Source organism: Tiliqua scincoides, chromosome 3 (assembly GCF_035046505.1).
Source record: "Tiliqua scincoides isolate rTilSci1 chromosome 3, rTilSci1.hap2, whole genome shotgun sequence".
Classification (NCBI taxonomy): Eukaryota; Metazoa; Chordata; class Lepidosauria; order Squamata; family Scincidae; genus Tiliqua; species Tiliqua scincoides.
In genome coordinates this window covers 179,207,218-179,235,074 of record NC_089823.1, presented here as the reverse complement: position 1 = coordinate 179,235,074, position 27,857 = coordinate 179,207,218, and the positions used below count along the sequence as shown (strand labels likewise).

Below are 27,857 nucleotides of genomic sequence, written 5' to 3'. Positions count from 1 at the left end.
AACCCACCTATTTCTATGAAGCCCTTGGCACCATGCTGTAGCCCTTTCTCCCTGATGTAACTAATGTTATGTACACTTAAAGTAGATTAAATGTCGGTTAAGCCATTTCTGCCCAACATTGCATATACGCAACAGGGACCAAATGTGTACACCTGTGTGGGTTAGGCAAAAATGGGTTTAAACATGGTTAAGTATTATGGGCTGTATTGCCTCCATACCCAAGAAAGATATGAGGCATTCTGGGTCAAAAGGCCACAACTTTATCAACTACATAATAATTTGTATAATGATCTATATATTACCTAAATCTAGCTTAACTTCATCCCTCAGCACTGTGGGCAGAAGGGCTTATGGGAGCCTAGATGGCTCTCTGAACCCTTTTGGACAATTACATCCTCTCTCGGGTCAGGGAACAGACTCTGTTCAGTCTCTGGTCCAAGCCTTCTAAGGACAATGAGGCCCACTGCAGTGTCATCCACCACAATCTATATAGCCTTTGAAGTAGCAGGACTACTCTAGCCCAATTCATCTTCACTGTGTCAGTGCACTATTTTTGCACTGAGAAATCTGTCATCATACTCTGAGGGCTTCAGTGGCTAGCAATTTATTGGACTTGCTTCCCCACCTGCACTGTGTTTGCCACTTGTGATCAACTACAGCTACCAAAATCTCAGACCTGATCAGACAGGATGGAGTAAGTAGTCTACCCCCTAAATCACAAGCCAATCAAGTTTAGGCATACCACCACAGCGGTGGTTCCAGCATGTGTGGTTTCAGTTTACCACGGTTCCACAGATTGCAGGAGGCCACTTTAAAAATGTTGGGAAAGTAAAGAAAGAAGCAGAAAATAGTTTTGCCTATTTGAAGAGAAACCAATGCATTTTGAGGGGTCCAGGAAGTCTTCTGAACTGCCTGCAGGCTCCTCCTGGTTGCACAAAGGCTCTTCCCTTTATCTAAGGTTACCCCAGAATGCATCGTGGCCAGGAAGAAGCTGCAGGCAGCTCAGAAGACTGCCTGGAGTACCCAAAATGCAGCAGTTTTGCTTTGCAAGGGTAGGTAAAGCTATTTTCAGCTTTTTTTTCTTTTTTTTTTTTTTTACTTTCTTGACTTTTTAAAGTGCATCCCTGTTATCAATGGAATTGCGGTATCCATGCATGTGGGGGTGGGGGTAGTCCAGAACAGACCCCTGAAGATACAGAGGTACACCTGTAGTAGAGGAAAAATCACACTCCACCATTATTTGACTGGCTAATTCTATACTATGTTGATAGGTGGGTTAAGGGTTGCCATACCTCACACCAAACTGTGGTACCCAGTGAGAGGGCCCACCTAATGATCCAAATGCAGGCTGAGACTAATTATCCACGTGGGTTCTGTTCCAAGCACTCACATGGATGGCAAAAAAAACACACTATAGCAAATCAATTTAAAGAACAAAGTTTCTTTGCTCCTGTGATTTAAAAACAGCCTTGCTGACCTTTGTGATGTAAGATAAGAGTAATTAACAAGGCAATCCATCAATCAGTCCTCCTCCAAGAGCTTACAAAGAGCTGAGAGCTTACACTCAGCCCCTCCCTTCACCAATGCAAAGGGATGCCCTTTCTTTCACATGCTCAGGGGGAAGGGAGGGGTCCGCTGGAGAGAGAAGGATTGATGGATTGTCAGCCGGTTGCCGCCTCTCTCTCTCATTAAGGAGGCTATTGTTAAAGAACTGTTCAGTTTTTTAAACTGATTTTAAAGGGATGCATTTTTCCCCTTTTCCAGAGATCAGCACATTCCTTCTCATTTGCAGGGGCCATTTGTGTTGAGTCAAATCCATGTATAAAAAATTCGTGTATAAATAGGTTGGACCTGTAGCTCCTCCAAGCATAGCTTATAGCATCACGACTATATAGCATCATGACTTCCGAAGGCTGGAGCAAATCTGCCCCCCACCCAACAAAATGGTTTTGAGATGGGTGCCTCAACTATCTTCAGCTTTTCCATTTAGTGAAATCCTTTATATTGCTTTGCTTTCCATAAGACCACTTTCAGGAAGGCCGAAAAATGAACGCATCAACAATAGCTTTGTCTTTCTTATGATGACCAATTAATTCACGGCAGTTTGGCAGGTACAGATACTAGTGGTTGAGAAACACTGGACTGGAAGATGAAGGGTCATCGACAGTCTCCCCATCTCCACATATTCTTATTCTTTCAGCCATGATTTGAACTAGTTATCATTAGAGATACAAATCTTTCAGGTTATATTCTGAAAGTCCCTAAATTTAAAGATACCTGAAGCTTCTAAGTACTGTAACATGATTAGTCACAGCTCTGTGTTGTAGAGTCCCTTGTCTATATCTGGTCCAAGCAGACTACATAAGAACATAAGAACAGCCCCACTGGATCAGGCCATAGGCCCATCTAGTCCAGCTTCCTATATCTCACAGTGGCCCACCAAATGCCCCAGGGAGCACACCAGATAACAAGAGACCTCATTCTGGTGCCCTGCCTTGCATCTGGCATTCTGACATAGCCCATTTCTAAAATCAGGAGGTTGCACATGTACATCATGGCTTATAACCCATAATGGATTTTTCCTCCAGAAACTTGTCCAATCCCCTTTTGAAGGCGTCTAGGCCAGACGCCATCACCACATCCTGTGGCAAAGAGTTCCACAGACCAACTGGAGTTCCACAGACCAACCACAGACCAACCAAGACTACCAGTTTAACTCAGTACAACAGTAGTAAAAATACACACCCACAGCCTCATCAAGAATGAGAAACTGTAGAACTAAATCATCATGGTGCTAAAATGACAAACTTTTTTGAACATTTCATATTATGATTTAAACAACAAGCAGCACACATTTTTGGTTAGAATATGGACCACTATGTTGGTATGTTGGCTCATAATATCGACTCCAAAATTAGATAGGTAAAGCCCCCTTAAGAATTCCAAAAGCAAAATTTACAAAACTGCATGTACTTTTGCTTAAGAACATGGGAAATGCCTTTGTGGATCACGTCAAGGTTAACTATTCTTACAACAATTCCAAGAACAGGTTGCTAGGTTGTCCACATTAAAAATCTGCTAATCATTCATCAGTGGACCGCAATCTACTTTCTGCCCACTCCTGAGCTGCCTGGAACACAGGGTTGCCGTGGCACCAAAAACGGCTGCTGCGGAGCCGAAAATGGCTGCATGGCATCCTGAGCACAACTGGGCAGCCGCTAGTGGCTCCATGGGGGAAGGGGACATTCGTTCCGTTCCCCTGGGTAAGGAAAGTAGCTCTGCAATGGGGCTATTCGACTCTGCAGCAGCTCTGGAGCCACTGAATAATTAAAGAGTTCCATGTCGGGCCATGTGGCCCAACATGGACCTCAGGATCCAATGGATCTGAGCTCCACCGGTCCTGCCCTCCTCCCATCCCAATCCTTCCCCCATCACGCCTCCTCCCCGCCCTCTCCCCATTCCAGAACAGCCCGACCCTGCCTTCCCCACCTACCTGTCTGCTGCTCCGTGATTCCAGTGACCGTGGAGCAGCAGAGTACCGGCTTTCCACTAGCGCTAGCCAAGCATGAGCTTGTGCTGGGCTAGCTCCGGTGCTGGGTTGGTGCTAAGCCTTGCACACGTGCCTTACGATATGTTTGTGACAGTCCGCGCTGGCTGGTCAGCCGGCATGCATGCTGGCTGGTCAGCCGGCATGCAGAGCTAAGGACTGGGCTCTCAGTCTACAGCTTATCAGAATAGAAAGAATATTGACAGAAAGAAGACCAAAGAGATGGTGTCTGGCCAGGTCTCTGGGGTGTCAAGTCCTTATCCTAAATCTGTTGTGGTTGAATGACGAGTAACATATTCTGCTCTTCCATTGTAACAGTGTAACCTATTATTGATTCCGGTATTTTAAAATTATGAGTGACTGGCTTACTGCAATGGGTGAATGAATCACAACAATATATTGAAGATATCAGAGGATAGCTAAATATAAGCCTGTCTGGTTAATTTGCAGGGGCATTTCCTTTATTTGACAGACAATACCCATTCCCTTCCCCTTTGCACTACAGCTTTCAGATCACGGTAATTCCAGTGGTTTCTTACCTTCAAATTGGCACATGCTGGTAAGTCATTGGTGGGTATTTCATTGTTGGTGTTCTCAGATCCCAGTGTCTTAGCTTTGTAAACTGACGGTGTTATAGCTGTGGTTGTCTGGATGGGTAGGAATGGCTGCCATACGTTCACATCTGTACCATTGCCAAAGGCCTGAATTGCATTTTCTAAAGGAAAAATTACAGAACAAAATCTGCATATGAAAAAGTAACCAACTAATGAAAAGGGAAAAGAAAGGCCGACTACTTAAATGTTCTAGGGCTGCAGATTTTGTTCAACTACATAAACCCAGAGACGCTTCTTGTGAAACACTGAAAGATTTAAATTCAGATTTTTAGATTTCATTGATACCATGCTACCTTGTAGGCACAAAAACAGTGATCACTCATACAAGGCATAAAGCATGGATTTTTTTAAGCTTATTTGTAGGAAAGAACACAGGAAGCTGCCTAGATTAGACTAACTAACAGCTCAATCCTGAGTCCAGTCAGTGCTGCTCACTCCTGTACTGCCCAGACAACAGCCATCATGAAAATGATGTCAGTCACCACTGGGCCATCCAGGTGCTCAGGAGGAGCGCAGATCAATAAGTTTATTCACCAGGCAATGGGGAGGCTTTTCGGGACTGGGGAAGGTGGGAGGAAGGTATAGGGGGCAGAATGGGGTGGATCAGGCCTGGGAGGCGGCAGGGATGGCGGCAGAGGCTGCTGCCGTATCTATACCCCCTCTCAAGCCACGGACACCATCATGGAACACCTCGGCTCTGTGGTAAGTGAATCGCTGATCTGTTACCCTGAAGAGACCTCTGGCAGCTTCCATGGCCCTACAGGATACAGCAGCTGCCATTTTGGTGCTGCTGTCTTCCTGGGTGCCAGGGAAGCTTAGAATTGGACCCTTAGTATTGTTGACACTGACTTCCAAGAGTTTCACACAGAGGTCTGTTCCAGGCCCATCTAGAAATACCAGGGATTGAACACTGCATCTTCTGCAGACAAAGTTTTCTAGTACTGACCTACAGCCCCTCTAACAGCGCAATCCTAACAATGAGTTAGGCTGGCCCAAGTCCCTTGCACCATACTAGGAGGATCGCAAACATGCCGTAAAGCATGTTTTCGCCTCCTTGGGAGTAAGCCGCGCCAGCGCATGAAGGTGTGCTGGTACATGGAGGCTGAATCCAGCCTCCATGGTGGCTTGTGGGGTGAGTCTTGTGTTGGCCAAGCTCGGCCAAAGCAAGACTCTGGGGTGGGTGGGGAGGAAGCGGGAGGGAGGTAGTCCGGGGATAGGGGAGGGCAGGCAGAGGGTGGGTCCAGGAGCGGTTGGGGAGCAGGTCCTGAGGTGGTGCAAGTCCGAGGAGACTCATAGGGGCTGCAGTGATTTACCAGGGGGTAAGGGGAAGAGTTTCCCCTTACCTTCAGCTGAGCCACTTTGCAGCCCGATCTCACACTGGATACTGCGCAAGCCTCCTGGCTTGCCTGTTCCAGACCAAGATAGGATTGTGCCCTTTGGTTTAAGTTCAGTCTCAAAAGTCTAACCATGGACAAAGAGGACTACCAAGATAATCTTGAGGACAGACTTACTGCATGGTGGGTCACAGCATCATAAGAACACCTCTTTAAGTATTCCATAAATAAATGAGATCACCATTCAGAGACTAATATTTTAGCACTATAGTGTGATAACATGTAATGGTAAGTAATGTCTCCACGCATTTAGAAGATTTAGGAGTTTTCAAAAAATAAATATGAGGTCATATTAAAATATGATTGTTTGTGCTTTTCTATTTCCCTTCCAGTCTTCAAACAAATCTGCATAATTAGGTAGGAGAAGCATGCTTACACTTGAAGTTTCAAATGCTGAACTTGAAAGGCTTATCACAGTTTTTCATGGGATTAAATACTGTGCTTATGGCAAGCGTAAATTGGTTGGGTTTTAAAAAAAAACAAATGAATAGAAAAAACAGTTTTAATCAAGTCATTGGGGACTCAGCATGGATTTAGGAATTTCTTTTATTTCAAAGTCATTGTATAAGAAATCAAACCATTTCACCAAGGACTGAAGCATGGAAGTTATTAATACATTCCTTCTACAGTATCCCCCACTTGTTATAAATTATGCCACTTTTAGTTCTTATCTTAGAAAGAGGCACTTTAACATTTAAAAAAAATTCTAATAAAGGTAGGAGACAATTTATAGACCAGAAATGGGTAGGCTGATGTGAGGAGAAGTGCAGAAAATCTGTATAGATTTTCATGCCTTGGAGCACATTACAAAAAACTAAAAAGTGACCTCAGAGTTGACAGATATTTACCCTGAACGAAATATACTGACACCTCATTGTTCAAAATCCTATTGCAGAAATTCTTGCAGCCGAAGACTATTATGAACAAACCACTCAGAGCATATTTAAAGATCAGGTGGCCTAATCCTCTTGGAACTCTTATCTCTTCAAAATAAAGTTGGGGGAAATGCAAGTTTGAATGAGATCCTGTGAAAAACAGGACTCTACACATAGAAAACAAGCATGTAAAGGAGCACATAAAGCCCTGCCCTTCTTCTTGACATTCACTTTCAGTGAATATAGAGTTTTTGGTCTTAGGGTTTAGTCTTATGTGATAACCTCATCCCCATCCTGAAGTGGTACCTTCTAAGGGAGATTGTACCATGAGATTCATCTGAATGCGTAATTTTGCTCTTACTACTATTTAAACAGGCTGACACACCTTTACATAACTGGGTTAAAAGAGCACTTGGATCAATCCAAGGAGTCACTGTGTAAGTTGAGTAGGGTGAAGGACTAGGGCACTAATAGAATACTGAAGTATATTGTGTAAATGTATTGATTCATCAATAAAAATCCATTTCCCTTTTCAATAAGTTCACATGAACAGCGCAAACTTTCCCAAACGAGAAATGCATGGTGTGAATTACAAAGCAGTGGTATTTTTTATTTAAAATAAAGGTTTACAAAAGTCAATCCATTAACAAAAAGGATAATGGAACATTTATCCCCCTTCAGTGAAATGCTATTAAAAGAGGGACACCTTTAATTTCTTCATGAAGAAAAGGTCTCTCTGCCAGGGTGAGTATAATTTTTCCTCACAGTGTCCTCTAATGTCATTGCTTTATCTTCATTAACATTTTTATTCCGACAGCAAACGAGAGGACAATGGAACTGGGGTGTTTCTTTTAAAATAGAGCATGTAATGATGCAGTAATGATCACATTTCCAAATTAGAATATTAGCAAATTATTAAAACAATTAAAGTATGTATAGGTATCAAAAGGTCAAAGTGAGCACTGCTAGGCCTCCAAAAGCCAAAACTTTTATTTATTTTTAAGAATCAGAGTTCAAAAATGATTTTTTAAAATGTTAATGTATATTTCTGACACCTGAAAACCAGGTCAAACCATCCAGTTAGATCTTCACATATAACTTGGTACCAAAGGAAGATCTTATTTTTCTTGCAAAATAGCATCTAATTGGGTAGGGATTTGGATAGGGACCACAGTAAGGACAAAGTTTTACAGTTTCCCTACTTTTTAGCCCCTGTTAACGTTCTGTACAATTCCCCTATTCCACTAACCCTGTTAGTGTTCTGTTTATAAAAGAAACTAGTCTTGGCATGCTTGCAAAGATGTTCTTTAAGTCATTCTTAGTTTGCTCCATTTTTAGTTTGGTCCTAATCCAAATCACACTACTCACACCTGCTTGCCAGTTTCCATGTAACATTTGTGTCCCTGCTCGGGGGTAATGAATGAGTTTTGCAGAGTCAAATGCTGAAAAACATAGAACACTATATGTCTTTTAGACCATATAGATCAGAGGCGTCACTAGGGTCTGTGTCACCCAGTGTGAGAGCTGATTGTGTCACCCCCATGATGGACCTCCTTCTGTACCAGATCATACAGAATAAATTACAATATTATACGCAAAACCTAAATGCAGTGGCATCACTGGGGCTGCTGTAAACCAAATTAACTTTATCTATTTTAATATATAAGAGTACAGGTCACCCAACAAATCAATAACCAACAAAAAACCAGTAGCCAACTTGATGGCACTCACAAAACTAAATAAGAGTATTAGCTCTGACACATGGAAATGAGAGCTGACTTAAACTAACACCTCATTGGTTCCCTGCTGTGTCATAATAATACCTCATTGGCTCCCAGAACAATCAATCTCATTGGTCAGTCTTGAGCTTTTAAAAAAATCCACTTTGGGTGCAATCCTAACCCACTTTCCAACACTGGCATAGTTGTGCCAGTGGGGTATGTGCTGCATCTTGCAGTTGGGGGGCAGTCATGGAGGCCTCCTCAAGGTAGAGCAATGTTTGTTCCCTTACCTCAAAGTTGCATTGCCCTTATGTCAGTGCTGGAAAGTTGGTTAGAATTGTGACCTTCGTGTTTTCCTTTTCTGCCATTGCCACAATAAGGCAATTGTGTTTTCCTTTTCTGGTTATTTGACCATAACTTTTGATAGAATATATATATTTAAATGAGGTTTGTTTCGTTACATTCTGCTTGAAATTGTGCATTGAATGGTATATAGCATGATGTTATTATTCAAAGATTTCACAGTTTTGGCTAGTAATGGTGTCACTTCCCCAAGTGTGTCACCTGGTGTGGCCCACACACCCTCAGTGATGCCATTGATACAGATGATCATTTCACTATACTTCACAACAATTGATACCATTGAGAGGTTCTTGCTCCAGAGCAGGGGTGTTCAAAGTTTTTGGCAGGAGGGCCACATCATCTCTCTGACATCATGTCAGGGGCCGAATTAATTTACATTTCAAATTTGAATAAATTTACATAAATGAATATATTAAAGATGAACTTATATGAACGAATGAAGGTCTTGCAATAGCTCAAGGCCTATAGAAGGCCTTGCACAAAGCAAGGCTGGCCTTTCCTTTGCTGCTGCTACTGCATCACAGACGTGAAACAACAAGCAGTGGAAGAAGCCCTCATCCCACAACTCACTCGAGAGGCCAAACAGTTGCCCTGACGCTGAGAGCAGTTGCGTCAGGCCAGTGTGGGCTCCAGCAAATCTCCAGAGGGCCAGAGGCTCATTGGAGACTAGGGGCTCCCTGAGGGCTGCACTGAGAGGCCTTGAGGGCCGGAAGTGGCCCCAGGGCCGGAGTTTGGGCACCCCTGCTCCAGAGGAAGAGCCCTTGTCCTGGAGCAGCAATTTTCAACCGTTTTCATCTCATGGCACACTGACAAGATGCTAAATTTGGCAAGGTACACCATCAGTTTTTTTTAAATTGACAAGGCACACCAGGCTGCTGGGGGGGGGGGTCATATCCCCATTTGCCCTACTAATAAATTACCCTCCTGCAAACTCCCATGGCACACCTGCAGAGCATTCACACTGGTTGAAAATTGCTGCCCTGGAGGAAGGAAAACCGTAGATGCTACCATGGTGGTAAAATTATTCTTACTATATATGTGTCACAACCAAGCAACACTGGAACGAAAGAGATCACACTAGGGTAATTTGGTTGACTGTATGTGTTCTCTCAATTCTGTATGTGTTATTCTCAATTCAAACACACGGCTCAAGGACTTATTCAGTGACCTAAACCCTTATAAATTCAGGGGACATGAATCTCAAACCAGAACAAAATCCTATGCATCTGTTACCAAAGCAACATGTGTGAATGCATGTAACCAACCCATGGGTCAATCAAGTGCCAATCAAGTGCACGTGATCAATGATATATGAAGTAATTCATCTGAACAGCTCTTGCATGTGTTACTGATAAAATATGCAGTCCAACCACACAGATGTAGCATCTGAATGACTATTAAAATGGTTAGATAATATTTAAGGTGGGCCTTAAATAGGGAGCCCCCCAGCCTGTGAGGGCATATTGTGGAAGAAATGCTATAATTTTTGTTGATTTAGACAAGATGTGCTGTCTCCAGATAACCACCCTAGGAAAACTATCTTTGATGTTTCATTATGAGAAAAAAGATCCACCTTGGAACTGCAGCATGTATTATTGTATCAACCAACTCATGAACATATTTTATAGAGTATAAATATCATACTTACTAAGGCATCCATTATCCTGGAAGAAATTCAGAAATTTCATGCATTCTTCGTTGTCATTGCCGCTGTTACTGCAGTCACACCATGGGGCAACGCTGAGGCTGTTAGAGTTTATATAATTTGGTGTCATAACTGTGCCTATTGACAAAAAAAAAATTATCAATGATAATTTCTGTTCACTAACCAACATTCTCCAGGAAACCCAACTTAGAATGGAACACTGTCATGTAGTTGAGGGAAGCAGAGCTGAATTAAGATGTGAGCCAAAAGTCAAATCTTATGGTTTTCTCTGCCATAGTATGGAGTTGTGCCAAAATGGGCTGTGCTGCATGCTATAGTGGAAGGGGGGATAATCAGGAATGAGAGGGGAAAGGGAAAATATTTTCCTTCTCTCTCCATAAGCCACCTGATTGACAATGTGTCTTCTTGGACCTGAGCCAGTTCTTTAGCCTTGGTGCAAGTCCAAGACAACAAAGGGGGTGTATTGGCTGCTACCAGAGGGCTAGCATGCAGCACAAATTGCCTATACCAGGTGCCACTCCATCCCACCCTGCCACAATCCCACCCTCCTCCCATACTACCCTCCCTGTCGACTCACCTTTGTCAGCAGGCAATCTTTTCCCCGCTGTTGTACGCAGGGCCATACCAGACTCCCCAGTAGCGGTCTGGAGGCATGCAGTTCTGCGGGCTTCCTGAGTACCATTTACGACAACCATAAAGTGTCTGTTGCTGCTGAAATGCTAGTTCCTGCAGCAGTAGAGCCCAATGGGATTGAGTTGTAAGTCTGGTTTTAGGATATTGTTTCTGGTCATGTCTTAAGGTCAGAAGGTTTTTTTGTTTCTTTAAACATTTTTTTTTTTTTTGGTTAAAAAACAATGGTGAGGAAGAGGAATGAAGAGGGCTATGAATACATGACAACTGAGTAGCGTAAATATGGACATGGCTGCCCGAAACTTCAGAAAGACTATTCAAATATTGTGCAAAGGTCAAATCAGGTTTTACTCACAGTAAGATAAATTAAAAGAAACAAGAAACTTTCTGAAGCACTTATATACAGTAATGGGAAAGCATTACAACTTCATTTACAGCCCAATCCTATCTGGCCCAAACACCAATGCTTAGGCAGAAACAGGAGGCTTCAGCAGGGAAAGGGGATATAAATCCCCTCATGCCTGCCTAAGCCTCCTGACCCACAATGGGTCTCCTCAGATCTGCACTAGTGATCTTGCTAGTATAGGTCCGACGAGATAAAGAGGGTGGGGAGGCAGCAAAAGTACAGAGCAGGATCTGGCACACACCATTGCCACAGATGCACCCCCTCCTGCAGCCTCTCCACCCTTCCCTGCTCCCCTCCTGTGAGGGGAAGTGTGTAGAATGGCATGGGGACAGGGTGGAGACTGGGGCAAGGAGTGTGTCAAGGCCGGGAAGGGAGTGATACTGATAGCAGTGGTGCCGGCTATATCCTATCCCCTTTCCTGGCCTTGATTCACCTTCCTGGATCTACTTCACTGGGGAGACAGTCACAGAGGCCTTCTCAAGGTAAGGGAATGTTCTGTTATCTTGGAGGTGCATTGTGGTTGCACCGGTGCTGGAAAGTTGGATAGGATTGGGCCCTAAATCCACTAAATTGTTGGCATAGGTCCAAGCAGACCCTTTTGAGCAGCAGAGGCTTATTCCCCGGCAAGGGAACAAATGCTCCCTTTTCTGGAGGAAACCCCAGGATTGCAGTTGCTCTCCAGGACAGTTGCTCTCTAGGATCCAGATAGGGGTCTTTCACAGTTCTACATGGAGAAGCCGGGAAATCATCCAGAGCCCTTTTGTATGCAAAGATGTACTGTATCACTGAGCTATGACCCTCTTCCTTTTGATCAATAGACAAAAGGGGTTCCACTTTTCTCGGAAATGCAGCTAGCTAGAATCAAGTTTATCTTTCTCTTTTGAATACATAATGAAAAAAGCTCCATAGTAAGTAGTACTTTCTGGTATTGTGTGGTTTCGGCATAATCATTATTATGGTGTGAAACAAAAAAAGTGAATGTGTTTATTACAATGGATTCTACTATAGGCTCTGAAGGTCACCAAAAACAAAGTCAGTGAGCAGCAACAAAAGTGGAGTCCCAAGTCAGCAATATACATCATTTCTGTCACTGAGACTCTGATGGGAATTGAACAGATCAACCAACACCACTTTGCACATGACATGAGAGACAACGAAGCATGGACATTAATAGCTGCCATGGGGAAAAAAATGGAAAATAAATAAGGTTATATTGCAAATGGGCACAATCACAAAATCACAATGGTGTTTTTCTTTTGCTGTCAGAATCTGTTGAATTAGATTGCAAGCACACTCTAACCCTACTTTCAGATTCTGACTAACAACTCCAGCAATAATTGGCTAATGTTTGCAGAAAATTGGCAAATCCTCAATACTGTTTTCAATTAATGAAATGCAGGTGGGGGAATGTAGTCAAATGGGCAACTATCACTAGCACTGTTAATCAAAACTTGACAAAAGAGAAAAAGGAGGGATGCAGTGAAGGATGCATTGTGATGTGCTTGTAATTCAGATGGCCCATTTGCCATATGTGCAATGCAGTGAGGGATAAGGAACAAAGAGTTCCGAAAAGCAATTAAACTCAAACAAATTTATCACTTGCAAAACTACCTAGATAGCTTTAAGATGTCAGTGCAATACTTTAACCATGTATTATCTGTATCAGAAATTCAGAAATTTAGGGAGAAAATGAAACATTAGGTATGGGGGGGGCTCCATATCCATTGATTCCGTATCCGCGGATTCACTTATGCTCCCCTCGTCTCCAGGGTCCTCTGAGTCCAGCAGACGTCGGTCAGACTAAGCCCTAGAATGAAAAAAGTCACTTCCAGTTGTTCATAAAACTGCAGGTGACGTTTTTAATGCCTTATAATGCTTCCCTGGACTTCCTAATGCCTTATAAGGCATTAAAAATGCAACTTCTGGTTTTACAAAAAAAAAAATGGAAGGGATGTTTCTTTCATCCTCGGGCTCAGTCTGAATCCGGCAGAGGCTGTGGATGGATGAGCCCCCTAACCTCCGGAGGGTGGGGGGCATTTGCTGATATCCGCAGTTTCAGTCAACTGTGGGGAGTTCCGGAACAGAACCCCTACAGATACTGGGGCCTGTATATGAAAACAAAATTGGTGAGTTAGCACCGGAAATTGTTCTTAAAGCATTTTTTTTCTGCACTGGAATAACAGAATAAAAAGGCACTGAAGAAAGTGAAATCCAATAAACTAAGGTTTGTGCCTGTACCTCAGTATTTCATATGTCCGGAGGAGATGAGAGGAATATCAAAGCCAGTTGACATAAACACACTGTAGCTGACCACACAGATTTTCAATCTAGATTGTATGGTGATCAAGGTGTGTTGAATCATTCACTGCAAGCACAAAATGCACTCTGGCATACTGCTGTTCAACCCACACCAATAAGGTTAGCAATGGCTAACATCATGTCAAAAACATCATATCATTTCTGTACAGCATCAAAGTTTGCCAAAACAAAACAGGAAATGCATGCCACCAAACAAAGATTTCAATGGTAAAAGAGGAAATGGAAAAATGCTGCCAAGCTATGGCAGAAATCAGCTTATTTAGTGCCCTAGAGCAGGGGTGTCCAAAGTTTTTGGCAGGAGGGCTACATTGTCTCTCTGACACTATGTTGGGGGTCGGGGGGGGGGGGAAGAATTCATTTACATTTAAAATTTGAATAAATTTACATAAGTTTACATAAATGAATATATTAAAGATGAACTTATATGAATGAATGAAGGTCTTGCAATAGCTCAAGGTCTATAAAAGGCCTTGCACAAAGCAAGGCTGGCCTTTCCTTTGCTGCCGCTACTGCATCACACATGTGAAACAGCAAGCAGTGGAGGAAGCCCTCATCCCACAGCTCATGCGAGAGGTCAAACAGTTGCCCTCACACTGAGAGCAGTTGCATTGGGCCAGTGTAGGCTCCAACAAATCTCCGGAGGGCCAGAGACTCATTTTAGACTAGGGGCTCCCTGAGGGCCACACTGAGAGGCCTTGAGGGCTGCAAGTGGCCCCAGGGCTGGAGTTTGGGCACCCCTGCGAGGGGTGTGCATGAGTGCGTGTGTAACAACAGGCACAGAACTGCAAAAAGAACAGTTAGCAAAAAGTACGTCTCATATCTAAACCTGGGGGCAGATGTGAGACCCAGACAATCAGACTATTTCCCCTTGTCTTTGTTTAGCTCTTTCAGCTGGCACCTTGGATTTGGGTCACATGGCACACACATATCAGGGAAGTTACGAAGTTTCCAGATTGGCAGACAAACAGGGTCCACTTTCATGTTTTCTTGGATTTTGTACCACACAGGCTACAATACAATATGCACTTTTCTAGGAGTAAGCCACATTGAATCCAGTGGGCTTTAGAGATGAACAGGCTTGTGCTGACAGAGTAACATATTTGCATTGGTTATCAAAGCAAATCAGTAACGAGCACAAAAAAAAAAATCAAACCACAGTCTTTTTTTTCTTACTGGTTTAAAATATGTACATAAAAATTCAGCCACCTGGACTTCATTAATATGTGCAATTTGAACATAGCATTTGTTTCACGTGCATCTAGGAACATCATATCCAATTTTCATGAATGCTCTTAATGTAGCAAACATGTCTTGAGGGGACTTTAATAAATTGTTTTCATATCATAAGTTGTTCTTGTGGGAGTCTCACATCTGATAAGATCTTTAGTTACTACGACTTCACTATTCTGAGAAAATTAGCCACTCAGATATATATCTTATTGTGAACAAAAATGATAGGCCTTACAGTGATTTTACTAAATGAAAAGTAATCATAAGAATCACTAATCATAAGAATTACTAATCACATCATCAGACTAAGTATTTGAATTCTATATTCTCCAAAGGTATTTCAATGTGCAGATGCACACATGGGAGTTAACGAAAAGAGCTTCTTCATGGATGCATTCCATGCGTTGGGCATAATATCTGAAAGCTACTCGCCCAGTTCATTGGTCCATGAGTCTTCACCCGGCACAGATCATTTCTGGTGATGGATGATGCTTGATATACAGACTTTTCATGTGACTGAGTCAGAGAACACAGTGATACATGGTTTTGAAATGGTTCAAACCCAGTACTAAGTTATGGTTGAAAAGTTAAATGATAAACTGTCATGAAGTGTGAATGGATCCATCCGTCCAACTAATTATGATATTTCAAGCAGCTGCCAAACTGCAAGCATTATTTGAAGATGGTTTGTAAACCACAACTTGGGCAAAGTGTGCTTTGACATTACAACTGAACTGACAAACCATGGCTTGGGATGTTGTTGTGCTTTGGGAAGGAAAAACAAAAAAAAGTCTCTGCTGGATGCCAAAGATCCATCAAGTCCAGCATCATGATTCCTTGGGTGCCCAGCCAGATGCCTCTAGGAAGCTCAGAAACAGGAGATGAAAATCAGTAGTCCTCTTCCACTGCTACTTGTTTACCTCTGATCCTGGAGGCAGCACACAGTAATCATGACTAGAAGCCACGGATAGATGTACTCCACAAGGGAAAAAAAAGCCTTCTCCCTATTCACTTTCTGCACACTATGCATAATTTTAAAACTTCAAGCTGCTCTCCCCCCCCAACCATCTTGTTTCTGAACTAAAAAGCACCAGATGCTACAGCCCTTGATAATTTTGATCACTCAGTACTGTACCCTTCCAATCCTATAATTCCCTTTTTGAGATGGGGTGACCAAAACTGTATTATCCAGGAAGGCAGGAAAGGAAGAAAATCAAATCACAGTTTGCTTGTATGGCTGGAAAATGCATCATGGTTTGTAATGTAAACTATGGTTAGCACAAACCATGGTTTGGCTACGCCTGAACCAGAAACTGTTTGGAGCTCCACCGTGTAGATAACGTGGGTTTTTTTGTTGTTTTTTTTTTGCAACTTTCACATAGGAGATGGGCAGCCCAAACTTGATGGCTGCCATGGCATCCTGTGTGCCCAAGGCAGCCGCTGGCAGCACCTCAGGAGGCAGCACCTCACTCACCCAGCAGTAGGGTCTGCAAATGTGCAGTAACACTGGCGGTGAGCCGGTGCACCGAGCGCAGGATTAGGCTCAGAATTATCCCTTGGGAAAAGTTAGGAGATCCATGGCAAAAGAGGCAAGAGAGGCACCCTGAGGTGATACATAATGTACCAGAATGTGTGCGTGTGCATCCCTTGTGGATGATGACTAAACTTCGTCTAAACTTATATGGTTTGACTGAGACCTTTTTTATTTTTTTTAATCTTGCTTTTTGAAGACTGAATGTATTGGAGCAAGGCATGAACTCTAGTCAGTTTTCATCCCCTTCTCTGTGTCTTGGGGCTGCCAGAAAAGAAGAAGAATGTGTATTTTCTTTCCAAAGTCAGATCTCCACTTGATTTTGCTTCCTTAGAGACCCATTCCCTTGATCTTGATGCCAGAGAGTGTTTTTGCAGTCTTTCTTTTAGCATTTGTGCAGTATTTTGCCTGTGGAAACATAGAAGTACCTCTGTGCAGGAACTGGGTTATCCTTAGGGTTAAATTGCATAATGGCTCCAATAAAATCCTCAGCAAAAGTCACTGTGTCTGGGAACTATTTGCCAGCAGCTGTTATTCTGAGTTATCCATTAGTACCAAAGTTATTTCTTGCCAGGAGCTAGCATCCATACATCACTTGATTGGATCTGATGTCTAGGAAACTTAGTTTTTTGTCCAAGAGTCAACTTCTTTTATCTGCAGCTAGTTAAGTCATCCTTCTGCATTTTTCTTCTTCTTCTTAAAAGCCATTCTCATCATTTTCAGTCATCATCCCTTCTTACTATTTTCATGATAGGAGACTTGGCTAAAAATAGGGGGAAGCGCTGTTATTCCCACCCACCAGAATGAAGGATAAGCATGTAAATGGGGTAATATCATTTATCTGATCGCCATATGTTGGAAAATGAATGTGAGTTACACAGCTATTTGGCCGAAAAACAAAAAGGTGCTAACTTGTACGCAGAGACATTCGCACAGTGGGGCCCTTGAAATGTCATGGCTTGTGAGTACTGAATCAGTACCTGACCTGCGAGCAATGGTCCCTCTGGAAACATCAGATTTGAAAGCTAGAACAATTTAAAAAGAAGCTGTTCCAGTAATAAAGCTCATAAAATTCATTTTAAAAAGCTGTTCCAGTAATAAAGCTGCTCCAGTTTTTATAAATGTGTGTTAACAGCACACACACACACACCAACTTAACAAATCTTCTTTCTGTGCAAGAGCATTCTCTTCTGTACATGTTTCCTCCCGGTGGTGATTTATCAGAAAAGATTTAACAGTTATAGAAGAGCTGTGGTTTTCACACCTACCAGAATCATCCAGGAATATTTCCTGACAGGTGTAGATTCTGAACCTGAAACAAATCTAATATTGTAACCTCTCTCTCTCTCTCTCTCTCTCTCTCTCTCTCTCTCTCTCTCTCTCTCTCTCTCTTTGTTTCACACACAAATTCTACTCTGTTATCTATAATATTCAGGAGATGCACTTCCCTAAAATGAGCTCTCCCACTCAGAAACTAGTGCAATACCCCAGTATCATGCTCTCAGGTAAGTAAAGTCAGCGTACTTGACAGCTATCAAAGCAGAGGTAATGGTAAACAAATCCAAATGTTAATTAAGTAGAGGATCTGAAAAGATAGTTTCGCCTTTACTGGTAATAATGAGAAATGATTTAATAAGGTCATGTGAGAAACAGAACGACTTGAAGCAAATTAGGAGATGAATGGCGTACCCACTTGGTTTTATTTACTTAACTAGGTAACTAAATCTTTCCCTAGAAATTAGAAGTCATTTTCATACCACAAGACAACTTCACCCAAGTTACCTGTGGTATATTTGTTTTATTCCGTTGTTATTTTAAATATATGTTACTGGTGCCTTGAGGGACAGAAAGGCAGGATATAAATGTTTTAATAAACAAACATCCCAAATGCTGAATAGCTCTGACAAACATGAAAGTTATTTACATTCATTCATAATGCATTTTATCTTCATGGAGTGAACACAAAGTGAATCCGTACAACTGAATATGAAGCATGTTTACAGCTGCCATAGGGATGCTAACAAAATTGCCTCCCTGGGGTGACCACTCCATGTCCCACTGGTAACACTTGCAAATATTCACCATCTTAATTACTGTCCCTTGTGTTATGAGTTTCCACACCCACCAGCAGCCACCTAGAACACCAGCCTGAAGTTTGCTGTGGAGAGTTCATGTTGAAAGGCATCCTATGACAGCCATAAAATATGCTGATGAAGGTAAGAGAGGTTCTATTGTATGTAAAAGACAAGTTATAGTAGGATGTGAGAGTTATATTTCATAATTATAATTATAACCCTCATAGGGGTTGTATTTCATAATAACATTCCTATATCCATCAGAAAAGTGCTCCAATTAAGCAAGGAAGATTTTTGTGTGAAGTAGACTTCCTTTGTTGCTTTGATTGTTACTCCATCTTTTTGTAGACCATAAAACTCAAGGTAGCTTACAGTGAAACTATGTAAAACACTATGCATCACAAACAAAATATTATACCATAAACTGAAGTGAATAGAAATGATCATATCAAGTCAAATTACTAAAAAGCCAGCCTGAGTAACACAGACTAATGGCCCAATCCTATGCTTCCCCTTGGCCAAAGCAGTAGTGCCAAAATGGCTACCACTTCATCCTGTGGGAGGGGGGGCAGTTGCAGTGGGGTATACTTGGACCTAAGATAGCAAATAGACCTGCACCATGGGATTGGATCTGGGAAGGGGGCTAGGATTTGGTCGCCACCACTGCTGCCAACTTCCCTTCCTGGATCCAATTTGCCCTTCCTCCGACCCACACTGTCACCCCATTCTGCTCTACCCTGCCCTTTTTCCACTTCTCTCGTCATTTTACCTGCCTTGGAGGGTTCCCTTGGATCCCCTTACACAGGTGCTTCTGCAGTGTGCTCCTGGAATGCCTTTTACAACTGCTTTATGGCAACCCCTAGCAGCAGAACATGTTCCACTATCAGCCGGCCCCAACTGGATTTGGGCATAAAAGAGGGTAGTGACTGGCCAAGTGCACTTCTCCCAGGAGACTATTCCACAATAACCACAACCTTTTAGGATGCACAACTGAAAATATACAGGGCCCGATTCTATCCAACTTTCCAGCACCAGTGCAGCCACAGTGTAGCCCCAGGTAAGGGAACAAATGTTTCCATACCTTAAGGAGGCCTCTGTGACTGTCCCACCATCACAGGATAAAGTACACACCCCATTGGCACAGTTGCACCGGCATTGGAAAATTGGATAGGATTGGGCTGACAGTCTCTTGTACATACCCAGTGCATCTTCAATAAAAGAGAAGGGCTTCCCTGCACACTGATGATGTGCTTGAATTAGCTGCATGTGCATTATGTGCCCTCCTTCAGTGCTTCAAAGCCACCACTTGTTAACGAAGTCTCCTTGCCCTCCACTAGAACTGTATTGGAGCCATCTCTTTGAGAGTGTTTCATGAAACGCAAGTTTTCACTTGTTTTCAAAACATCCTTTCCCTTATCATTCCTTTTAAGCATGCCCCATCCCTTTTCTGTGGCCTTTCATTTTAACAGACCACCTCCCGCCATCTTTACCTTACGCTTAGGATTACAGCTTTAGGAATTCAATTAACGTTAACTGAAAAGGAAAAGAAAATAACTTTGGGAGCTGAATTACACCGTGATTTTGTGGCATTGTGCTTTTAAATAGCCAATGAAGTTTGGCTCAGATATATTTATTTCTGATTTTCAATTAAATCTTCAATACGCCTATTTTCTTTTCCTTTTCAGACAACACTCCAAAGAGAGCTTCACTTTTCACCCAAAAAAGAAGGGAGAAAAAAAAAAGCTTCTTACCAATAAGCCCCGAGTAAGCGAGGAGGCAGTCAGCATAGTTTTCCTTCAGACAGCTACTAATAGACCGTGACTCAGGTTGGCAGTTTGTGAAAAAATCTGCAAGGCGAGATCTGCAATGTGGTAAGGAAAAAAAAAAACACATATCTTTAAAAATCAAACCTCCAGGCAGTCTTACCTTTTGCACTCTTCTCTCTTTTTGTCAATATTTAATTCTCTTTTACGCACATATATTGTACACATTCAAACTGTTAAGAGTGCCTTTTGTGGGTTTTTTTTCTTTCTTTTTTTTAACAAAGCATTTATCTCAATGGTGCATAGCAAAGAAGTGTTCAGGTATAAACTGGCATATTAAGAGGGGGGAAGCAAGCATTGTTCTGGAAAATACAAATTTTATACATGACAGAGTACTCGGAATGCTCCCACTAAGGAAAGACAACGGGTAAAACCATCCACGAAAGTGTTCTCTGAGTAAGATATTTTTTTCATTAGTGCTCAAAATCTATTACGAAGGAAACCATTTCTGTCCAAGCAAGTGGGTTAATTGATCACGGAGCGAACGTTTGGCAGCCTCCTCCTTAAGTGGTTTCCACGGTTAGTAGCTAAAGCAACATCCTGCGAATGGCCACGTACTGCTGCCTCGCGTTATTTAAACACATGGAACAGGTATTCTAACAGAACAAGAAAGATACAGTTGCACCGGTGTTGATGCTTTAAAAGAGTGCTCATCCTATACACATAAAAGCAACTGTTCAACCCCTGGTCTGCCCCAGACCTAGGTTACGTCATCCGTTCCCAATTGTATGGGAACAGCAGCATGGACAATAGCCACTATGGCAATGTTTGGAGCCAAGGAAGGAAGCCTTAAGTGAGGTGTAGTGATTATATTGTTTGGCTATAACTGAATCGACTTGGGCTCAAAATTAATAATAATAATAATAATAATAATAATAATAATAATAATAATAATAATAATAATAATAAACTTCATTTGTATCCCGCCCTTCTCCCTGAAAGGGACCCACAGTCACACTGGGTAACCTTAGGTTAGTCACTCTTTCAGTCTCTAATCGGCTCAGAGGCCTGCTGGGATGGCAAAGTGGGAGTAGGGTTAGAAGAACTGTGTGCACTACCCTCAACTGCCTGGTGGCAGAATGGGATAAAAATGCGGCAAATACTGTAGGGGCACCATGTAATCCAGAAGGGTGCAAAAAGTATATGGCATCCTAGTGCTGCCATTGTAGGAATTCTGAAAAAATGGAGAGAGGATTGAAGAGAGTGTTGGAGTAGGGTGTTGGAGATACTCCAGCCCACCACTTGCTTCTCCTCCACACTTCCTCTTCTGCTCTATTCCTTTCTTCCTTTTTAAATCCAAGCAATGGTATTATGCTAAGAAAGGAGGAGCAATATTTTGTGCACCACTTCCAATGCTAAGAAGTCTTGGGTTGGCCCTGCAGAGTGGTGGCCCTGGGGGGATCGAGAGGCAAATGTCCCAGGTGCCAGACGAGTGGGGGTGGCACCACTGTGCCCACTGCTGCCATCTCTGTCCACCCTCTGGAGCCATTTCGTGGGCTAGGGAGGCCCTGCTCTGCATTCCCAGGTGCTCCTAAAACCTTCAAAAAACTGGAAATACTGTTTAAAGGCACTCCAGAGTTCTCAGAATAATAAACTAATATAATAATAAACTTTATTTGTATCCCGCCCTTCTCCCTGAAAGGGACCCAGAAGGCTTTCAGAGTGTCTAGGAATGCCGCACAAGGCTCTGGAACTACAGTGAGTTTCCTCTCTGGGGAGGGGGGATGTTGCAGTCCTATGCCCTGGGGCAGCACAGGGGTCAGGTCCACAACTGGCCCTGCACACATTTGCTTAATATATGCATGGCAAATAACTTCTTCAGTAGATAATTCAGTTTTCCTTGGCACAGAATTTAGTTTTATTATCAGAATTATACACCATGCTTACACCCAAACCTGTGACTTGCTGGGCTCATAGTATTAGTGAAATGAATAGCGGATAGCCCAGTCCTTACTTGTGCTGGAAGAGGCAGGCCGAGTGGCCTGCGCTGTATCCATGGCAAGGCAGGTGCTAACCGTAGGGCAACTCCGGATAAAGGAATATTTTTCCTTTTATCACATTCTGTGCTTCAGTCACCCCACAGGGCTAGTGGGATCTGTGCAAGTGAATTCACTGATGCAAATCCGAGCAGCCCATATAAGGCTGTAGGCCAGAATGTGGGGGCTAAGATTTGGCTTGTACTGTCGCGGTCGATCCCACCCCTCTCCTGAGCCCAATTTGCCTTCCCCTGTCCCCAAATACCCCCCTTTTATTCTGCTCTTCCGCCACCTTCTCCTGCCCCCCGTGCCAACATGCCTGGGCTGGTGCAAATTTACTCTGTCAAGGAGGGGATTTGGCACTGGTAGGCCAACGCATGTCCTCACACCACCCTAGCTAGTTTGATAGTAGTCAGGAATGTGCTTTATGGCACATTCGTGATAGTCCTGGGCGGGCCCAGGGGACCTGTGCTACCTGAACGAACACTCTGGATTACATTCCAAAAGTATATATACAGCAACTGTTACCCTGCACATGCCTGATCTTGTCTGATCTTAGAAGCTAAGCAGGTTCAGGCCTGGTTAGTACTTGGATAGGAGACCGCTTGGGAATACCAGGTACTGCAGGCTTATATCACAGTCTTTCGAGACCGAAGGTTGCCAACCATACCGTGAGAGAGTGCTGCAATGGACAAAATGATATGTTTTTCTTGGCAGGCAAACAACAGTCTTTCCCTGTCACCAAAGGTGCAGTTCAGAGGTGTACAAAGATGAGAATAACTGGCGTCACTAGGATTTGCATCACCTGGTGCAGGAGGCCAGCATGTAACCCCCATGAAGGGCCTCCTCCCACGCAGTGGGCAGGGCAATGCCCCAGGTGGTGGGCATGGTGATGTACCATTGCCCTTCTACCACTGGTTTTTTGTCTATAATTTTTAATAGAATAGAGATATTTCAATGTGGTTTGTTTCATTGCATTCTTCATGGAAGTACATCTCAGATGCTATATAATATGGTGCTATTATTCAAAAATAATCATCCCCCCATATGCATCACCCAATGCAGCCCACACCCCCCACATCCCCCAGCAATACCACTGACAAGAATCCATAAAAACCATAGCTCTGCTAGCAGATTTCTCACTGAATGGCACAAGATCATCATTTCTGCTCTGTTGTTAGAATATGAAATAAAAGGCAAACATTTGACAGACTTGCATAATATTCTTAAATGCGTACGTTAAAACAAAAATCCAAACACAAGAACCCAAACCTAATTTCTGAACATACGTTTAGACTAAGTATTGAGAAGAGAAACATTTCATTTAGCAGCAAATGCATGAACCACATGTGACTCTAGCTTCCTTTTTCTCATTCAAGTTACAAGCCCTGCTTGCTTAATCACCTGAAGCTACTTTATCTTTATTAATACATTTATATTCTGCTTTCTGCACCCAACGGCGACTAACAAAATTGTAATAAACGACAGCAATTAAAACAATTTAGAACAGCAAACTAAAATAATCAAATGAACATCAAAGGAAAAACCAGGAGAGGTTCAGCCTAACATGTAAGGGAGAGAGTGCACTCAGGAGCATCCAGTGCCCTCTCAAACAACACAGACTTCATCTGTGGAGATGGATCATCTGCTGGAAAGCCAACAGTGAAGGGGTAGAACATACTACCCATGGGAGGGAGTTAGCTTCAGTGCCCCTGTAGAGGAGACTCTATCCATGTTATCCATGGTGCGCCACTGTGAGACACAGGAAGCTGGACTACATGAGCCTATGGCCTGATCCAGCGGGGCTCTTCTTATGTTCTTATGTTTTTAGACCCCATCATACTTTGGAAGGCAGAGGAACGCAGAGCAGAGACTGAGGCAGACCACTGGCCCGTCCTGTCCAATAGCGTCAGCTCAGATTGGCAGCCACTCTCTGATCTTGGTCAGAATGCTTGAGATCCTTTTAACTGGTAGTGCCAGGAATGTTAGGTCGACAAACCATGCATTATATCACAGAGCTATGCCCTCTTCCCAAGGGTGAGAGCAATAATTTCATAGCTGTAAATAAAATATGATCTCTATATCATCAACCCACTCCAAAGATGTGGGTAAACAATGAACGTGTTGCTCTATTGTTAACCTTGACCTATCGTTATTTTAATTATTTAGATTCCCTTAGCTCAGGACTGTGGTTTTACTTTGTGGCCACCTATGGTATTATATGAAAAACAGTTTAATCTCTTAGCCTCAACTTTCTTTGCCATGATACTGGAATAGAACTCCTATCTTGCATCTCCAAAGTGTTATTTGAAGTTTAGGGGTCCCATTCAGTATGGAATACCACGTTTCCATGCAACCTGCTATTCTTTTTATGGGACTTGAGAACCCTTTGCTGGATCCTGATGTTATTCTGGCCAAGTGTTGTGAAGCAAAGAATCTGCAAACTTGAATACTTTCTCGCCTCAATCAGCTGTCATGTTATGTAGTTTTCTTGCGCATTCAATTTAATAAGGGGGGAAAAACAAGAAAGGAATTATGTAGGTTTCTTGCAACATTTTTAGAAAGGGAAGGCCTCTGGAGACTAATTAATTTTGTTTGCTATTATCATTTGATCTATCCTTGTAAAGAGAACTAATGTGCTTTATTGAGTGGATTGGAAGTAGAGATGGATGGGCAAGCTTGCAAAAGTTCAAAGGCTTAGCTTATTGTAATGCATATATAGCTCTATTATTCTTGTAGGAGCAGTGTGAAATCATAGGAATCGCAGATACAGTAAAGGGTAAAACAGGCACAACACCTAATGGTGAACAGCCAGCTTCCTGCCCTTGTTCTCCCCCTTCCCTCTCCACTGGTTGGTCAGGGGATATATGGGGAATTGGTAGATCTCTGCTGCTGCCACCAAGGCTAAAAACCAGACGGAGAGAGACTGCCTTGGAAAATGCCTCTCTCTGATCTGAACAGGGGTTCCCCAAATCCAGGGAATTCTCACTGTTTCAAAAGCCAAAACAAACAGTTGCAAGAACTGAGTCATTTGGGTAGCATGACATATGGGCAGAGACTAGGCACATACAGTAAAAAGCAGTTTATCAAAAGGCTTGAAAAAATGAGGCAAAATAAAAGAAATGGAGCACACTGACATTTGGGAAGGGGGGAATGGAAACACTAACTTTTACAGGTGAGTAAACTCTGGTGTAAAGTGGCCCCTCCCCCTTGTCTGCAGAGCCAGCCAAGGTTGCAAGCTTTCTCAGCCAACTGGCTCTGCAGGTGAAGGGGAGGGGCCGCTTTACCCTGGAGTTCATGTGCCCCCCCAGGAATGTCAGTGATGGGGCAAAGAATCTCTTATTACCCAATTAGCAACCTTTATAAAATTGGTAATACAGCTCCGCAGAGCTCTCCCTCCATTTAATCAGTTGGTATAAACTAATGTAAGTCCAGTAAGAGCTATTAACATAGATAATACTAACTCATGATGATGTCTCTGACCATCATAAAAATTTTATTCTTTGACCTTCTGACCTCCAATCAATGTTAAAATGGGCGTAATGCTCATGTAATCTTTTGTACTATTTATTCCTACTTTTTGTCTGTTTGCATGTCTCATATGCCAATAAAGGTGAATGATGATGATGATGATGATGATGATGATGATGATGATGGGGCAAAGAAGCAGATGACCAAAAGGCATGACTCAGAGATAAAACAGAACTAATCATGATAGGTGGTTGGCAAAAAGCCAGTCTAGAACTTACAACAAAAGTGAAAAATAAAATGTGATCTCTGAATATGAATTGCTGGACATTGTCTTCTATCCACAGCTACTCATACTATCCAGTAGAAGGGGGGGGGAGAGTCTGCTTCCACCATTCATAAGAAGAATGGGTGAAATAATCATTAATACATGAACATCTCCTTTGAAAATCTGATAACTACATTTCAAAGAGACATCTGTCTTTTGAAAGGGGGGAAATCTGCTCTCTATTCTTCATTCACACTTGCAAATATCAAGAATAAAGGATACATTTACAATAGATATTTATATGTTTTAGCAGAAAGCAACTAAGGATGGAAATAGAGATCCACTCTATTATCTTAATATTCCATAGGAACCATTAAGAGGCTTTGAACTGCACATTTTAAAAGAAAACAATCCTTATATTTCTGGACACACATGAAAATGTACTGCAATATGGTGCTGCTGTAAGCAAAAAGTGGAGACCTTTAAACCTTTCTTTTATACACAATTGTTGAAAAGCTGTCTGCTGTTTGGAAATTATCTGAAGCAATTATCACGGTGCCCTTTTTAATGGCTGCTTAACTGAACTGTGGCAAACATGGTGTGTGCTATTGGTAATGCACACATTATACACTGGAAAAAGAGCAAGGTCTCTGTTCAGTGAATTGTGTAAAATTCTGATGAACATGATCTCTTCTTGATACTGGCCCATACCTAGTTTGACCCACTGATGGTTTCAGCAATAATAGAAGACTTTTTGAACTCAGTTGCATCATAGTACATGGCTACAGCTATACTTATGACAAGTAGAACCCCATGAAAAAAATTGAAGACTAGGTCAGTGGATAGATCTATCTGCAAGGTTCACTGAAGGTGCAAGCAAAAAAAGCTCTTGAAAGCCAAACAGGATCAGATACTCTTCCTAGCTGCAGACATGGTAGTAGAGAGCATATACAGGTGTCCCCCAGTATCCTGGTTTCACTTATCAGTGGATCTGGGGGACTCACCATTTACATTATTGGCAACCTTCAGTCTCGAAAGACTATGGTATCGCGCTCTGAAAGGTGGTTCTGGCACAGCGTCTAGTGTGGCTGAAAAGGCCAATCCGGGAGTGACAATCCCTTCCACACCGGGAGCAAGTGCAGTCTGTCCCTGGTCTGTCTCCCTGGCTATGGGCCTTCCTTCTTTGCCTCTTAGCTTCAGACTGTTGGCAAAGTGTCTCTTCAAACTGGGAAAGGCCATGCTGCACAGCCTGCCTCCAAGCGGGCCGCTCAGAGGCCAGGGTCTCCCACTTGTTGAGGTCCGATGCCCCCATATGCCCACTGAAGTACCTTTGTTTCACCGTAGTAGTGTTTGCCATGCGGGTGCTTCTTGTTTAACATTCTTGCTTAACTGGACCAAATGTGCAGGCAACCAGCCTGCATGACTAACTGAATGTTGACAGAAACCGCTTTCTTTTAACATTCAGTAAGTCTCCTTTCTGTAGTGTGCAGGATAGGGGCCTGCATGTTCAGTTCTTCAGTTAAGTAAGAATGTTAACCAAGAAACACCTGTACTGCAAATGCTACTATAGTAAAACAAAGGTATTGTATTGGGCGCACGAGGGGGGTTGCTATTTATAAAGGGTCCCCCCATATCCAGGGGGAAAGGAATGGAACCCCCACAAATACAGGGAGTTGACTATACATCAGCTGACAGAACCTACTAACAGAAGATTAGATCCCAGCCTATGCTTTTGGGATATGAACAACTTTTCTGGGATGGCGAGAATCCACTGAGCCAAACTGGTTCTTGGTTTTAGACAAAGGACAGTCAAGGAGAAGAAGATATTGTAGGATCCTTGTTGAATAACTCACAGAAGCTTCTCCCCTTGTCACTGCCAAGACAATGCCGTGTTGCGAGATGCCCTGGCTACACTAGGTCTCCTGTGGTCGACCATCTCCACGTGCATAGG

General features: G+C 42.7%; 1 protein-coding gene across 2 annotated transcripts in view; it reads right to left on the bottom strand.

The window, feature by feature from the left end:
* The window catches only part of GFRA1 (GDNF family receptor alpha 1), a 228,440-nt gene that overhangs the window by 30,819 nt on the left and 169,764 nt on the right, over positions 1-27,857 (bottom strand). For both annotated transcript variants that reach the window (XM_066620276.1, XM_066620277.1), the window contains 3 exons: positions 20,123-20,232; positions 10,163-10,297; positions 4,087-4,262 (listed from right to left, as the gene is read on the bottom strand). In XM_066620276.1, the coding sequence (XP_066476373.1) occupies positions 4,087-4,262; positions 10,163-10,297; positions 20,123-20,232 (421 nt within the window). The remainder of the gene's footprint in view (positions 1-4,086; positions 4,263-10,162; positions 10,298-20,122; positions 20,233-27,857) is intronic.